General features: G+C 54.5%; 2 protein-coding genes across 4 annotated transcripts in view; one reads left to right on the forward strand and one right to left on the reverse strand.

The window, feature by feature from the left end:
• The window catches only part of EZR (ezrin), a 46,255-nt gene extending 42,159 nt beyond the window's left edge, over positions 1 to 4,096 (forward strand). For both annotated transcript variants that reach the window (XM_037126222.2, XM_053668694.1), the window contains exons 10-14: positions 113 to 243; positions 771 to 931; positions 1,258 to 1,350; positions 2,704 to 2,955; positions 3,138 to 4,096. In XM_037126222.2, the coding sequence (XP_036982117.1) occupies positions 113 to 243; positions 771 to 931; positions 1,258 to 1,350; positions 2,704 to 2,955; positions 3,138 to 3,302 (802 nt within the window). In that variant the 3' untranslated portion in view covers positions 3,303 to 4,096. The remainder of the gene's footprint in view (positions 1 to 112; positions 244 to 770; positions 932 to 1,257; positions 1,351 to 2,703; positions 2,956 to 3,137) is intronic.
• Positions 4,097 to 4,151: 55 nt separating this feature from the next.
• SYTL3 (synaptotagmin like 3) overlaps positions 4,152 to 16,684 on the reverse strand; it is a 56,865-nt gene continuing 44,332 nt past the window's right edge. The window contains exons 10-15 of one of the 2 annotated variants that reach the window (XM_053668696.1): positions 12,836 to 12,938; positions 10,646 to 10,816; positions 8,493 to 8,598; positions 7,544 to 7,649; positions 5,883 to 6,088; positions 4,152 to 5,046 (exon numbers count right to left, since the gene is read on the reverse strand). In XM_053668696.1, coding sequence (XP_053524671.1) covers positions 4,937 to 5,046; positions 5,883 to 6,088; positions 7,544 to 7,649; positions 8,493 to 8,598; positions 10,646 to 10,816; positions 12,836 to 12,938 — 802 coding nt within the window. In that variant the 3' untranslated portion in view covers positions 4,152 to 4,936. Of the gene's footprint in view, positions 5,047 to 5,882; positions 6,089 to 7,543; positions 7,650 to 8,052; positions 8,599 to 10,645; positions 10,817 to 12,835; positions 12,939 to 16,684 lie in introns of those variants that run through there. The other variant, XM_053668695.1, reaches the window with a different exon arrangement.

Here is a 16,684-nt window from a genome sequence, read left to right on the forward strand (position 1 = left end):
GCTTCAGGCTGGTGGCAGCTGGGCATGTCGCCGGGATGGCTGCGTGTTGCCGAGTGTCTGCAGCACACGACTCTGCCCAGTCTGAACACCCGGCCCCCCTGCCCCGGAACAGGCAGCAGCTGGAGAACGAGAAGAAGAGGAGAGAAACTGTGGAGAGAGAGAAGGAGCAGATGATGCGGGAGAAGGAGGAGCTGATGCTCAGGCTCCAGGACTATGAGCAGAAAACCAAGAAGGCAGAGAAAGGTGGGCCCATGGTGTCCCATGGGAGACCTCCTCCGGACGGATGGGGCACACACACACCGCCAGGGGCAGTGTCCATCCCCCCAATGTAGTGGCCAGGACACAGAACAGACTTGGAGAGAGACAGGACACTGGGGGGTGGGGGGCTGGAGATGGTTCTGGACTTTGTTGCCATCTGTGCAAAATGCTTTGTGGGCGTTATCTTTTTTAACATTCCTTCAGCCCCAGGTGGTGAGTGCTGAGTTGTCCCGTGTTAAGAGGATGTTAAGCTTTAGCAGGTAGAGTAGGTTGCCCCAGATCCCAAGGCCACTGAGTGAGTGTCTAGCAGGGGGACAGAGCCAGGCATGGTGAGCACGGCTCCCTGTAAACACAGAGGGCAGGGGTGCAACAGGTTCCCTCACCCTGAGACTCAGTCCACTGCCCCTGCCCCCACCCAATGCCCCCTCTCCCCCCAGCCCCGACCACTGGGCCTTGGGATGGGACTGCAGGTCAGTGGCTGGTGTGAGCGGCTCTGGTGCTGTCCCCTCCAGAGCTCCAGGACCAGATTCAGAGGGCCCTGCAGCTGGAGGAGGAGCGGAAGCGTGCGCAGGAGGAGGCTGAGCGCCTGGAGTCCGACCGCCTGGCAGCGCTGCATGCCAAGGAGGAGCTGGAGAGGCAGGCGGCAGATCAGATAAAGAGCCAGGAGCAGCTGGTAAGGAGTCCCCCTGCGTTTCACGGTGCTGAATTATGAAGGTGCTGCCTCTGGGGACTGCAAAAGTGACACCTGCCTGACCATGATTTCCGTCTGGGCTGTAAAGTGATCTGCCTGCCCGTGTCAAGTCGCTGGTGGGGAGGGGCCCTGCTGGTGGCTGGGCCTGGACAGCCCTAGTGGTCAGGGAGGGCGTGGCCTCTGACCCACGGGTGGGCAGGCGGCAGGGAAAGCGAGGGATGCGGCCATATTATGAGGGAGGCCGTTCATTCACAAATGGCCTCTGTTGAAAGCGGTCCAGAAATCATTTTAGCTTCGCCCCTTCGCAGGCAGCGGAGCTCGCAGAGTACACCGCCAAGATTGCCCTCCTGGAGGAGGCGCGCAGGCGCAAGGAGGACGAGGTCGAGCAGTGGCAGCACCGGGTGAGTGACAGCAGAGCTTCGGGTGCACCGCCCACAGGCCTGGTGGGGGCGGGGCCAAGCCTCTGCCTGCACTAGACTGGCAGGTCGCATCGAAAAAGCCTTCAGATTGTGTCGCAGTGCTCTGCTGATACTAGCTGTCCTAGGACAGAAATCCCCACAGGAATGGGCTTGCCCCTGTGCACCAGGGAGCACGTTGTTGGATTAGCAGGGGAACAAAGAACCACAGTTCGCTTCCACCGACTGTGCTCTGGCCACCCCGAACTGTTCAGCCCCACCAGGCACCAGCTTTAAATTGGGTTAAGTGGGTGCGCCCAGCAAGGAGCCACAGTGCCTGAGACGAGCCCTCTCTGTTACCCTCCCGACTGCTGGGACACGCACATTGGCACCAGGGAATCACGCGGACAGGGGTCTCCAGACTTGGGGGAGGGTCTAGGCTCCGCCCCTCATTTGCCGTGTGGCCAGGGCGCACAGCCTCACCAGTCTGCGCCTCGTTTCCTTGTTGAAGCTGAGTATCAGTGCCCCCCACTGGCGAGGCTGCTCTAAGGGCCCTGCAGGGAGGGTTAGTGCCTTGTCGCCTTGGTAGTGAGAACAGGCTGCAGGCCGAGTCCTGGAGCCTTTCTCTGTCTGTTAGGCTTCCGGCCCGTGGGAAAGCACAGGCCTCAGCCAAGCTGGGGGGGCTCCTCCCCCCCCACCTGCCCTTTTCCATGCTTCCTCATCTGTGGCAGCCCCTTCTGGGGATGCCTGGTACATCCCCCTTGCTGGTCCCCACCGCCTCACCCCCACCCCCCAACCCAAATTCTGTGCAGAAGGTTTCATACAGTCCTTAGGTTTTTGGAGAAAGTGCTTATTATAAAGAATCATGTGAGACAAGTTGGTTACAAAACAGGTATAAACTAAGCTCACCTGTGGGGCCAGGGCAGCCATGCAGTGGGAGCGATTCAGTGTATGTACCTGAGAGATTGCTGGAAGCACCGGGGAGGTGGGTAAGGGACTCCCTGCCCACGGTGCCAGCGGGCAGGGAAAGGGCGAAGCCACACACCAAGACCAACAGCGGCTCTTTCCAGTAGTCAGAGTTGTTTTTAATAGTTTTCTTTTTTCAGAAAGATGTACAATGAGCATAATGGAAAAATGTCAAGCCTCTGGCACGAGTTTCTCTGTGCCATGGGCATATTTGGTCACTACCTGGAGGACCAGGAGTCCCAGACCCGGCCGGGGGCCCTCAAGCTCAGCCGTAGTCTGCCTCCGGTGGCAAGAGGAATGGGCTCCTTCGTAAAGAAATGGTGGTTCGCAGGGAGTGGTCCAAACACAAGGTTCTGTGTGAGACGTTCTCACGGCCTGTTACTTGTTTCGAAGGCCAAAGAAGCCCAGGATGACCTGGTGAAGACCAAGGAGGAGCTGCACCTGGTGATGACGGCGCCCCCGCCCCCTCCACCCCCCGTGTACGAGCCCGTGGGCTACCACGTCCAGGAGAGCCTGCAGGAGGAGGGTGCGGAGTACACCGGCTACAGTGCCGAGCTGTCCAGCGAGGGCATCCTGGATGACCGCAACGAGGAGAAGCGGGTCACCGAGGCCGAGAAGAACGAGCGTGTGCAACGGCAGCTGCTGGTGAGGGGCGGGGTGCCGGGGACCCCCACCTTAGTTCTCTGGGACCTCCTCGGCTCCCAGGTGGAGCAGGCAGCTTTTGGACAGGGCGGTGGGACGAGCCTCCCACCAGCACCCACTTCTCCTGGGAGGGACACGGTGGGGGGGTGTGCAGCCTGCCTGACCCGTGCTTCTTGTCATCGCAGACTCTGTCCAGTGAGCTGTCCCAGGCCAGAGACGAGAGCAAGAGGACCCACAACGACATCATCCACAACGAGAACATGCGGCAAGGCCGGGACAAGTACAAGACGCTGCGGCAGATCCGGCAGGGCAACACCAAGCAGCGCATTGACGAGTTCGAGGCCATGTGAAGGCCGGGCTGAGCCTGGGCTCTGCCGAGGGTCACGCAGACTCTGAACTTGTATGCGTAGTTCTCCAAATCTAGACCCCCTCCCCGTACTCTGTCCCTTTAAAGAGAGAGTAGCTGTTTCCATGGGAAAATTCTGGGGCTGGGACCAGCGGAGGCTTCCCTGGTTTATTCTCCCCATGTGTATCACTGTGCCAAACGGGCCTGATTTCTGTTGTTATTATTACTGAATCACTTCCGGTCTTGTGCTTGGCGCAGGGCTGACTGAATTAAGGAGGGAGAGGTGCCTGTGAAGTCTTGAGTAACAAATTCCATGCCGGCATGTGCATTGCGGCACAAGATTCCATATAATTAAAACCACACCGTGGCTTCTATTCTGTGCCATACTTTTTTCTGTATTTGAAATTAGCTCAAATTGATTGATTTGTACGTGATTCTATGAAGGATGCTTCGCTGTATATTTTTGTTTCTGGAGGGGTGCACTCGGAGGCTAACACGCTCTCACACGCGTGCACACAGCGGTTTCCTCCCTCGCGGACAAGACCCTGCGGTCGTTCGGGGCCCGCACCGCAGGAGGGCACGCCACTCTTCCACCCACTTCTCTTGGTTTTCATTTTTTTCACAGTTAGAAGGCAACATTGTTGGACTTACCTAATTGAGGATCAGCTCTAGAGTACAGTATTTATATATAAGCAACAATATGGGTTTGTAACATTAGTTTAAAAGAGGAAAAGTTTTGTTCTGTATATTTTGTTACCTTTTACAGAATAATAAAAGAAGTACATATGAAAAACCACAGCACTTGATCTGATCCGATGTGAGGGAAGCTGGCCGGCGGCCGGACCCCCACCTGTGAAAATGGCCCTTTCACACTCTCCGTGGGCTTCGTGCGGCAAACGTTCCTGCCAGTTCAGTTTTCCACCCACACGTCTTGTTTGAAAAGTGCACACACACTTTTGACTCCAACTCCAGCCGCAAAGGCGCACTCTGACCCGGCGATTGCCGGCCCCCCCAGGAACCTGCCTTGTCCCTGGGGGGCCGTGAGTGTGGCAGCAGCTCCCGCTCTGCCCATTTGTGCCCTTCCTCACCTGCTCTGCCTTGTCGTTTTTGGTTAAGGTGCCGTGTGCAGGTGAAGCCCCACTGCAGACGTGAGCGGCAAGGCTCAGCACAGTGTGCCTGGCTCCCTGCCATCCCGCAGCAGTGCCTCGTGGGGCTGGGTGTCCCTGGGGTGGGAGCTGTAGAACTGACCCACCCTCGAGGGGAGTCTACCCCCAGGTCTCCATGGGGTTGGCTGCCCTGCCTCCAGAAACTTTTGCAGTAGAATGGGAGGGATCAGATATGCGATGGGCTCCTTTTTATTTTCTTGGAAACCACATCACCGGGCTGTAGTTTTCACTGATTGATATTTCACTGGGAAACAGAGGTGATGACCAGCATTTATTGGAAACTGGGACACATCCCTCAGGTAACAGTGATCACTGCTCTGACTTACACTTGCACAGAGGGATCTGGAAGAACCTTCCAGCTGCAGGTGGAGGCGCATCTCCCTCCAGAGGGCCTTTGCCGCCATGTGGCCACCATTTCTCAGGCGAGCCGTGTGCGTGCCACTGGGACCCGCCACTCACCGACACCTGGGCTTCAGTGCAGGACCAGTGTCATGTCTGTCCACAGGTTGGGGCTGGAAAGAACCTTCTGCCACTGACACTTTGACTGTGAGCCTGAGCCAGCACGGCCAGCAGGGTCTTCCTCTGTGATGTGCATGAAACAAGTGTTAGGAACACTGGGTCTGGACACCCCTCCCCGCCCCCAGCAAAGCGTGTCCAGAACGGGACAGCTCAGGCCCCCTCCCCAGGGACTTGGGGTGTCAAAAGCCCAAAGCTGTTGGCTTCCCCGTTAGTGAGGAGTGGGTGGGTGGTGCGGGCTGGCTCCTAACACTTCACCAAGTGCCGGATCCCAGATGGGGGCCAGGTTTACTCAGGAGGAGGAGTCCTTCATGGGGAGGGGGTTTGCTTTGGACTCTTAACACAAACAGTAACTTAATAGTGAGTCCTGTTTCCCCTGGTCCTCAGCCTCAGAGGGGAGTGCGGGTGTTTTGCTCATCATAGTGTTTGGGGGCCACAGCCGGCAGTCAGGAGGGCCGGGCCCTCAGTCGGACAGGGTTGTCCCCCAAAAAAGGCCTGCTAAGCAGCACGGGAGCACCGCCCTCTGTCCCACTCTCGGCAAAACTTTCCGAATCGCCAGTTGTGTGCATTAAGAAGATATTTTCCTTCAGGGGAATAATCCTTTTATGATTCATGCCAAGAACAAAAGCAAACACTGTACCTAGCCCAATGTGAGGCCTCTTAAGTTTTGTTTCTTTAGCAGATCTTAAATCTGATTTAAATTGTTGAAATACTTTGCTGTATTACTGCCCCACAGCACAGTGAGAACTGGACAGTGTTCTCCACTTGGGGCAGGTGAGGCAGCTTCAAGGCCAGTTAAACCACCTGCCGAGGTGGGGCATGATTTCTCACTGGCATTTGTAAGACAGTCTCTGGGGACCCTGGACGCACTTGAGCCCAGTAAACATCTCGAACGTACTTACTGGAACCAAGGCTGGCCTCTCCCAGCAGGCGGTCGCTCAGGCCGAAGGCGGCCTGGTCCCAGACCGCCAGCTCCAGGCTGGCCTGCCTCAGCTGGGCAGGGCTCACCCCGTCGAAAACAAAGGAGTGCTTCCACTGGGGACACGCTTGCTTCTTCAGGACGGGCGACCTCAGCCTCAGCTTTCGCTTGTCCGGCAGAGTGAGACAGCTGCAGAGGGGACAGACGCAAACCCTGGTGCCTGGCCTGCACACAGTCCCCGCCCTCTTAGGACTTGCTCATCTCTGAGGCTGTTAGTGCTAAGGGGGCTACAAGCGCCACAAAATAAAAACTCCGCCCACTGAAAGAGCAGGAGACGCGGGATTGGCTGAGTGATCTGGGCTGGGAGGTTCTCGATTTGGAGCTGCTGCAGGTACGAGGGTGGTTGGGAATCCCAGGCTCCATGGTGCTCACCTGGCTCCACTCCTTGACTGCCTGCCACCAGGCGGCAGCCCACTTACTAGACCTGCCACTGGGGACCAGAACGCTGCACCCGTGTCATCTACCTCATTTTATCCTCAGGAGAATAAATTCAGAAGAGCCGAGTAGCCATACAGATAAATACCGAGGGCCAACTCGGCTCCATCCCAACTGGAAGGCAGGCCACCATTTTCTCAGGGCGGCACTGACTGGGATTTAGTGATCCTGCCTCACAGTGGTGTTCGCTTTACTTCTGAGAACCACACACCTGTAGTGAGTAAAGTGAGAGTGAAGTCCGCTGAGACACCCACCTTACTGTTACTCCAGGGGAGATGGAAAGCTGAGGAAATACCAGGAGGGGCCCAAAAAATATCTCCTGGAGGGCGGGCCCTTGGAGTACAGGCTTTCCCCACCAGGTGAGAGTCCTAGGAGCCCATCTCCGTCAGTGCACCAGCTGGCGTTGTGAGAGGCTGCGTTCGGCCTCAGCACTTTTTTTTGAAGACTTTCATCGCGTTTGCCCATTTCACGTTGGGTGATTGGCGAGCGCACCTGCCCACAACGTGCTGAGGGCTCAGCAGTATTTGACCAAAAATGGCCTGACCCCCTGGTCCCCACCCTCCCCATTCACCTGATCTCACCCTGAGCAACCTTTCTTCATTTCCCTGGATGAAAAAAAGCCCTCAAAGGAAAATATTTTGCCGATGTGGAAGGAGTGAAGCAAAAACCCGCAGGAGCACTAAAAGGCATCAAAGCCGATGAGTTCGGAAACTGCCTTGAGCAACAGAAAAAAACATCTCAACAGGTGTATTGCATCCAATAGAGAGTACTCTGAAGGTGACTGACATTTCACCGTATAAGAATAAGTACACAAATTTTCACAAATAAATCCTGGTTTTGGGTCCCCCCCACCCCGCCGTATAAACACAACTTTTTCCATGGTCCAGCTGTCAGTGAGTGCTGACCCACTGCTACAGCGGGACTAGGAAGACCTGGGTTCCAGGTGAAAGCATGGTGCTCTGACCCTGGCCTCCACGAATTCCTGGAGGTCAGAGCCCTTAACAAGACATGTTGGGTTTTTGCAGGAAAGCTAAAATGCAACAAGTTCCCAATGGCTACACTTCTTGGTGTTTTCTGCAGCCCCGAGGACCATGCCCCACTTGTACCACAACTGACCAGTAAATGATACTTGATTAAATGAACACCTACCCCTTAACAAAGGAGTTTAGGGTACCATCTGACCGCACAGGCAGATCCTTGGCTCCCAGCACCACCAAGCAGAGCTGACCGTCACATGATGGCTCCTCGCCTGTCCCTGGAAGCAAAGCAGGCATTTGAGTCCACCCTCCGGCACGCTGCGCCACCCCCGCACCCCCAGCTGGGAGCTCAGCAAGAAGATGTGTGATGGGAGAGCTCAGACCCCGCGAGAGCAGCCGGGAAGTGGAGCAGGGCCGTCCAGGGGCTCTGCCAGACCTGCCCCCACACTGGTCCCCCAAACGGTCAGCGTGGAGTGCCGGGGCAGCAAGCTGCAGGAGGCAGGACCAGCCCACGGACAGGAAGCTCCTGTCTACTGGGAGCCAGTGGTGGGGGGAAGGGGGCTCGCCGCTGGTCTGCTGGTGCAGCGAGCTCTTCCAGTCCAACAGGAAATCACTAAAACACGGGAATCTCACGTTCTCCAGGCCTTCACTCCCCACCTCACCTTCCCGCACGCCCCACGTCATTGACGTTAGTTAACAAGGACGTGTCACTGGCTGCTTCTCTTGCTGGCCGGCTGCGGCTCACGTGAGTGGGAGCCTGGACCTGTTCACGTGGGGCCCCAAGGCCTCCATGTCTCCCAAAGGGCTGAGAGGGGCTGCAGCGGGGTAGTGTTCACCGGGGCGGCCGTCCGAGTCAGCCCCTTGAGAGGAGGCATCGGGCTGGGGTCCTGGGAGCCTTGGAGAGTGGGCAGCACTGCTTGGCCTGTTCCGGGTCATTCAATTCCTTCCGGGTCATGAGTTCCGGAGAGCCCGTTTCCCAGGCCCAGCTCCACGGCTCTTGATGGGACCAGTGGGTGGCAGACAAGAAGTGCTAGGACCCATCCCTCAGCCTGCCTGCACTGCAGGCTTTGGGGACAGGGACCCAGGGACAGAGGAACATCTGTGGGGCTGGAGACACCTGCCTTCTTGAGCATCCAGGAGCTTGCTGGGCCTCGCAGGCAGCACGAGCTTGGCCCGGACCGAGAGTTCGCCATGGTTCAGAGAACTGCTGTCTTCATGCTTCTCTGCCTGTGGGCCAGAGGCAGAGCTCAGAGGCCAGCATCCCAGCCCGTGCTCAGCCCCCAGGACCTTCTGGGACCCTCTGGCTGCCCTGGCTCTGTCCATAAATGCCCCCTCCCCCACTTACCTCATCCCTGCAAGGCCTCACAGGCCTTGGAGAGCCCTGGGTGGCGTGGACATGCCCAAGGCAGGCTGCTCGTCCTTCCATTTGTGGGGGCCTCGCTCCTACCATTGTCACCCTCGGTGTGGGAGAGGCAGCCCAGCCGCCCAGCCGCCCACCCCTGCAGACACAGATGGCCCATCAAGCAAAGGGGCTCCAAGGCCCTGGTACATTCCCGTAGGGTTGTACTAAGAAACCTGGACATAACCTGAGTTTGAAAGAGTAAATAAAACCAAGACCCCCAGGGATTCCACTCAGGTCAGTAAGGGTTCAAGCTCCCCTCCCGTGCCAGGGCCACCGAGGGCACCGGACACCAACAGGGTTCCAGACTATGTGCCCGGGGCACAGGGATGGCCCTCCAGTCTGGGGGACTCAGCCCCCCGTTCCCAAATGCCCCCAGAGGACACCTCCCTGCCTACTCAGGTCGTTTGTCTCATCACGAGTGGTTGTGCCAAAAGTGAGGGAGAGCAGGGCTTGGAGAGGGAAGACCGCCCTCCACGGGTGCTCTCTCTCGCCTGGGGCTGGGCTGCCCCTGCCCCACACAACTCTCTGTGGTCTCCTGGCTGCCCCGAAGCAGGAGGCAGAGGAGGGGGCAGGAGGGAACCCTTGGTGCCAAATGTGATAAGACTGCCCCCCCCACTTCTGGAAACCCATGCCAACCCCACGACCGCCACACTGCCCCTCCTGTCAGGACCCAGGGGGCCGGCCCCTGAGCAGACACCCCAGATCAGGCGCCAGGGTCGCATCAGGACACCTGCAGCCTGCCACTTTCTGCTTCTAGCCCGTTTGCCAACAGGGGACCAGTCCCTGGGCGGCCAGCCCCTCTTGTCCTGAGTGTGGGATCCGGGGGGCAGAAGTGGGGCAGGCCGCCTCAGCACAGGACCCTGTGGGGAGACCTGGCAGGGAGCGTCGGAACCCTTCGTGGCAGAGTGGGACTTAAGCGGAGTCTTGGGCAGACCTGGGGCCAGAGAAAGCATCGCAAGTGGCTATTCTGGGTGTGGACCGAGGCTCTGCGAAGAGAAAGGGCCCACACCGGGGGCTGCACAGACCCCACACAGGGCGAAGAGTATGGGGGGGAGGACGCCCCCCCCCCCGCCGAGCACCCGTGAAGGGACATAGTGACTGATGCGGTGACACAGCAGGGCTGACACCTCCGAGGACATTTCCCAGGAGGCAATGGAGCCCACCCTTCCTCCCCCTTCACCACCTCAGATGGACTCTGCCAGTCTCGGGTCTTGGCACAGAAATGTGCATCGCAGCCGCCAAGAGTCCTCGACCTTTCCTGCGCCTCTCTCCCTCCCGGCACTGCCAGCACCTCTCGGCCTGTCCGACCCCACCCCGAGCTGGACCAGAAGCCCCCCGTGGTCAGCGCCGCCTCTGCCCTCCTGACGGCGTCTGGTCCAATCGTGTGCACCTGTTGTTCTGGCTGTGGCCGGGGCGCGGAGCTTAGAAACCACGTGTTCTAGGCCACAGGAGGGGCTGCAGGCCCACGCAGGGGCAGGCTGACGAGCCGCAGGTCATGGACATCAGCTGCAGCACCATGAGAAGGCCGAGGCCACCTCAGCTGACACTGAGTGACCCTGAATTCGGGGGAAGGGCACAGACCAGCAAGGCCATCTCAGGAGCACTGAACACCTGGCCTGAGCTGGGCTGCCACGTAGGCCACACTGAGGACAGGGCTGCGCAGACGTTCGAACAAACCTGAGCAGGTGGGAGTGGCTGGGCCGAGCCTCACCTGGAGAGCTCGGCGGGGCCTTTTCTCCCTAGAAAGCTCCTGCCTAGAAGCCTGGCAAGTGCCACCATCGTTTGGGGTCCCAGGTTTCCCAGGCAGGTATTGTCATTTCGGGTCCCTTTGTAAAGTGGGCGTGGGTCACCCGGTCCCAAACCAGACATCACCTTGGCCCGCAGTGGATGCCAGCGGAAGGCCTGTGTCGTGCTGTCTTCAAAGTCCCACGTGGCCAGAGGGATGATCACTTCTCCAAGAAAGACTCTCCGAGCGAGCGTGCCCAGGTGCCACACAGACACCTGCAGGCACCGGGTTGCCAGCTGGGCGGGCTCCACCTGGTACTGCAGAGGGGGGACAGGGGCGTCAGCCGGGGCTCCCCGGCCACCTCCCAGGACGAAGATGTCCTGGCAAGCACTCTGCTCAGAAAACTACAGGTTCCAGAGCCTCAGCTGTCACTTGACAGCCCCTCCACCCGGAGTGTCATGCTGGTGTCCCGCCCCAGACTGTCCAGACCACCTCCATATCCTCCCCTCGCCTTGCCCCCCGCTGTCTGGCCTGGCGCGCTAAACAAGTAGCGGTTGGAAACACTGATTTCTGCAGAACTCTGAAAGACTGGTCAGCTTCTCCACCTTCCTGTGTGTTCTGTCTCATAAGCGTTTATGTCAAGAGTATGTCCGAATGTTCTGAATTTAGAACAGACTGCGGACACTGATTCTTTTCAGTGTCTCTGGGAAGTTTTCCAGGACAAACATAGTATTCACAATATACTGGATAAGAGCAATGTGTAAAATTTTTAGGTGACTTCTCCAAGATTCTGCATCCATTTTAAATAAGTTAAACCTTAAAAATCCATTTGTATAACTAAAAATTTTGTATAACCAAAAATCAATCAATTTTTATAACTAAATATTCATCTAAAATGTAGTCCATCCTCAACTTTATCTTTCATAAAACATAAAATATATATCTACCTTAATTAAACTTATAGGCAATTTTAGATATCAACTTAAAATGTGTGAAGGGGACGCCAAGCTTTTCAAAATTCTTTTTTAAAGATTTTATTTATTTACTTTTAGAGAGAGGGGAGGAGAGGGAGAAAAAAAGGAAGAGAAACATCAATTGGTTGCCTCTTGCCTGCCCCCTACTGGGGGGCCTGGCCCAAAACCCAGGCACACACTCTGACTGGGAATCAAACCAGTGACCCTGTGGTTTGCAGGCTGGCTCTCAATCCACTGAGCCCCACCAGCCAGGGCTCGAAATTCTTTTAGCAGGTCTGCGAGCAAACCCGCTTGCTCCCAGAGGGGTTGCAGCCCAGCTGCATCTCGAGCCCTGGCCACACCTGCTGAATCACAGTCCACTTTTCCTTTTAAATCCCGTGAGGATTGCTGCACGCACGCGTGCGCGCGCGCACACACACACACACACACACACACACACACACACACACACACTTTGAGGACTGCTAGCCCACTGTGGGTTCGATAAGCCTCAGGTTCCCCTGAGTAACGAGGGTCAGGGAGGGTCCTGATCCCTGGCTCAGGGGGTATGTAAAGCACATGGCCACAACAGGGGCAGAGAAAACAGTGGCTGGTGTTATTTAACAAATGGGGCTCTTGTACCAGCTGCCCAGATGAATGCCCCTTCTCAACAAGGGAGCCAAACAAAGCCCTGTCTTTTCCAGTCTTGACACAGGGGGTCCCCGGGCTTCTCCACCCTGACTGAATGTGTCTCCATGAGTCTGGACTGTCCCTCCAGGCTGGGGCCTCCCACACTTCACCTGCAACTTGGCACATGGACTTCACTGCCCTTCCTCCAACCCGGGGCAAGGTGGCCTCTCTGCATCTCTGCCCTCAACCTCAGATCATAGTTGTTGGCACCAAGGAAGGTGAAAACCCAGAAAAGTCCTCTAGAAAACTTTTTTAATAAAATGACTGTTTGTTTTTTTTTTCTTGAAAACAAGAAAGAACCTGGGTTTCCCGATCCGACACTAAAGAAGCACTTTTACAAAGACAGTAGTAACCTGTAGTTTAATGCACAGTGCATCTCTCAGAGGGCTACAGAAACTCGACAGGACAGATTTTAAACATTGAGAGGCGCCAGGTTCTTTTCATTGTCGTTGTTATCACTTACTTGGAAATCATTAACCGGAAGTCCTGCAGACTCGGCACTTTTCCTGTGCAAAGGCTGACATTTATTTTTTTACCACCTCGCCACTGATTGACAGGGCCCTGCAGAACATACAAGTGCCTGAGCTGATGTCTAACATGCACAGTGTTTGGAAGAAGCTGCCGCTGGACTCTGGCCCCGTGCACCCAGCCCACGGCAGGAAGACAGCACGTGGCTATTCCTCCCACAAGTACCTTCAAGGTCTCCTGGAAGGTCGGATTCACCGTGTTCTTCTGGACACCAGTCTTGCGCTTGCCCTGGGAGGATCTGTCAGGCAGCAGATAGGTCTTCACGTACCTAGAGGCCAAATGCAGACAGGGCGGAGGAAGCTCAGGGGGTGCCCAGAGGGAGGAAGAGAACCCTACGTTTATGCGGGGCACTGTGGCATTTGGCGTTGACAGAAAGGGCTCGGTGGCCCCCACAGACAGTGAACAATGACATGCTGGGTACCCAGCTTCTGTTTACATTGCCTTTGGCCATCACCTTCTGGAATGTTCCTGGGGGAGGTGGAGCTGCCAGCTTTCCTCACTCCCCACCCCTGAAACCTGCAAGGCCCATCACCTGCCACTGGGGAGCAACCATGGAAGCAGGGGCTCTCGGGGCTCCACAGTGGCAGATTCTCGGATCTACCTGGACATAGAGACCATGTGCCAGTTTGTCCTTCCTCCCCGTCACTGCCAACCAACCCCTCCCCCCAAAATAAGTGCAAATGGAAAGTGTATGCCTTACCCTCAAATCTTCCCTCGGGGGCCTCCCTGCCTGTCCTGACTGCTGAGGCCCGGCGTCCCTGAGCCCTCTCCGCTGACCCCGGGGGCGCGGCTCTGCTGCCAGGGGCAGCGTGACAGAGGCCATCTCTCCACCAGCACACTGCCCAGCCCCCCAAATCCTGTTCTGGGTTGATCCCTCCACTCGGGTCCCACGACTGCCCTCCCTGGCCCCTCTAGTGGCTTTAGTGGTGACAATGCCCCCACTCGTCCAGGCCCTGTCCCCACAGGCTAGGAGCAGGCTCAACTTTCCCAAAGCAAAAAAAAAAAAAAACAAAAACGGTCACCATTCCTTCAGCTGGGACCCTCCCGGGAGCTCCAGAAGAGCTCAGGCCTCTTCTTCCCCGTCAATCAAAATTCCTGGGAAAGTACTCAAGGCTCATTGCCACCGATTCCTCACCATTCATTACTCTTAACTGATCGGTCATGATCAGATCTCACATGTGTAAAGCAGGGTGTATAAAATATACCTACGTCGAGTGAAGGATTAAAAGGAAACACACCCCAGGCATCTGACTGGTTTCCCACGTCAAGGCGCCTGCTTCCTCCTGTACCTGCCGACGGGGCACTCTGCCTGCCACAGAGCAGAGAACCGGGGCCTCTGAGCACCACTGCGGAGCCGCTTCTCCCTGAAACTCTGTCCGTGTTTTGCGTCACCTGTCCTGATGGGCTGTTATTGGGTATACAGACATGTATAATTTTATGTCTCCTTGCTGTATGAAACCATTCATTAATATGTAATGCCCTTTGTCTTTTGTAACCTAGTTGATCTCATTTTGACACTAATATAGCCACTGTGGCTCTTTTGCTTGCTGTCCCCGTGAAATAGCTTCTGTTGTGTCACCGCATGCACGGTGAGCCTCTTGCAGGTGACACGTAGTTGGATCCACAGTTCTTATCCATTCTGCCAGTTTTTGTCTTTCGATCAGAGAGCCTAATGCGTTTACATGTGAAGTCATCACTGATGAGGTGGCACTCACTTCTGCCATCTGTTGCTTGTCTCTGTAGTCCTTCCCGCATTTGTGCCCTCATTTCCAGCACTGTTCTACTCTTGTGTCTTTAGTCGATTATTCGACTGTGAAATTTTTTAATTCTTTCCTTTTGTATATGTCCTATAACTACGTTCTTTGTGGTTACCAAGGGGATTGCATTTACTGTCCTAAAGTTAGACACTCTACTTTGAATTTACAGCATTTTCGCTTCAATAATGTAGAGGCTCAGCTCCTTTTCAGTTCCGTCCACAGCTCTCTCCACTGTTGATGCCACACAACGACACGTTACGTGCTGCGTGACCAAAATCACAAATGACTTCTTTGAAATGCATTCCTCTCTTAAATTACGCCAAAAACCAAATGTGATGTTACAAAGCAAAGTTATAATAATAAGAGACTGATGTTTTTTACCCTATTAGTCACTTTAATCATGGGAATTACACATGGTACTATTGCCACAGAAATGCTAGCTTTTATGGTTGCCTGTGTTTGTACCTTTATTGAGACCTTTATTTCGGACCAGTGTCCTTTCATTTTCCCCTGAAGGACCCCCAAGTACCCCTCACAGGGCATGTCTAACAGGGACACAGCCCACCAGCCTTTGTCTGAGAATGTCTTCATCTCCCCCTCACTTCTGCAGAACGGTTTTGCTGGATATGGTGTTCTTGGCCGTTGGGTTTTTTCTTTCATCACTTCGAATATATTGACCTTCTGGTCTGTAAAGTTTCTGATCAGAAATCTGCAGATGATCTTCTTGAGGACTCACTTCCCTCCTGCTGCTTTCAAGATTCTCTCTGTGTTTGTTTTCCAGAAGTTTATCAATAACGTCTCGGTGTGTGTCTCTTTGAGTTCATCTTACTTGGAGTTCAGTGGGCTTCTCTGAGGTTTATAGTCATGCATTTCATCAAATTTTGGAAGTTTTCTACTGTTTCTTCAAACATGCTGCCTCTTGCTCTCTCTTCTCCTTCTGAGACACTCGCATGCCTCTGCTGGTCCACTCGACGGAGCCCCTCAGGTCCGTGAGATTCTGTTTGCTTTCCTTCAATTTTTTTTCTCTCTGTTTCAGACTCAATAACTTCCACTGACCTTTCTCGAATTCACTGATCCTTTCTTCCCATCTGCTCATCTCTGCCTTCCAACCCCACCAGTAAATTTTTCATCTCAGTTATTTGTGTTTTCAGCTCCAGCATTTCTTTTTGGTTTCTTTTTAGGTTTTCTGTCTCTTTATCGATATTTCTGCTTTGCTCATACATCATTTTCTTGATGTTCTCCAAATCTTCCTTTAGTTCTTCAAACATCTTTAAGATGGTGTTTTAAAGTCTTTGTCCAGGAGACCTGCCATCAAATCTTCTTTAGGGACCATCTCTTTTGATTTATTATTTCCCTTGGAATGGGCCATACTTTTCTGTTTCTTTGTATGTCTTGTTATTTTGGTTGAACGCTGGACATTTGTGTCTAATAATGTATTAACTCTGGAAATCAGAGTCTCCCCCTTCCTCAAGGTTTGCTGATTTTTGTTATTGTTTTGTTTATTGATCCTTGACAAGGATCAGCCTGAGACATAAACTAACAGTCTTCTCAGGTTTTTTCTGAGTCGGCAGCTTTTCCTAGGCATGCATATTTATTTTCTAATTTTCCTTTTATATGAGGTCTGTCCAGGAGGTATCCAGCCATGTAATATGAAAAGTAAAGACATTTATTGAAGAAGATATAAGATGCACAAGAAACATTGCACAGGACAATGACACCTCAGTCCCCTCCAAAGCAGGCACCTTAGGACCTCACACAGTTTTCCCAACCTCCATCAGCTGTCCCATCGTATTTTCCCAAATCTCATCAAAGGTCTGAAATCTTTTTCCTTTTAAAGGTGATTTTAGTGTTGGGAAAAGCCAGATGTCACAGGGCACCAAATCTGGGCAGTAGTGGGGCTGAGCCACCTGGGTAATTTGATGTTTCACAAAAAACTGCATGAGACACAATGCATGAGCAGGTGCGTTGTGGTGATGAAGCTGCCAATCACCATCTACCCACAGGTGCAGCCTCTGAATCATCCAAATAGTTTCCACAGGGGAATATTCAAGCTTAACACACAAACTGATGCAGATTCGTTGCATTACTTGCTCAGTCATTTTGAATGTGACGGCCACACCGTACACACCCTCACTCAGTTGCATCTACTGCCCCCACTGACTAGTACAGTAAAGTCATCATTATTCACGCATGCTCATTCCAGTCCACTCTCCTTGGCTGCCAGGTTACACTGATGTGCAAACTTTTCTTGTTATAT

Source organism: Artibeus jamaicensis, unplaced genomic scaffold (genome assembly GCF_021234435.1).
Source record: "Artibeus jamaicensis isolate MK-2021 breed Jamaican fruit bat unplaced genomic scaffold, CSHL_Jam_final contig_497, whole genome shotgun sequence".
NCBI classification, from domain to species: domain Eukaryota; kingdom Metazoa; phylum Chordata; class Mammalia; order Chiroptera; family Phyllostomidae; genus Artibeus; species Artibeus jamaicensis.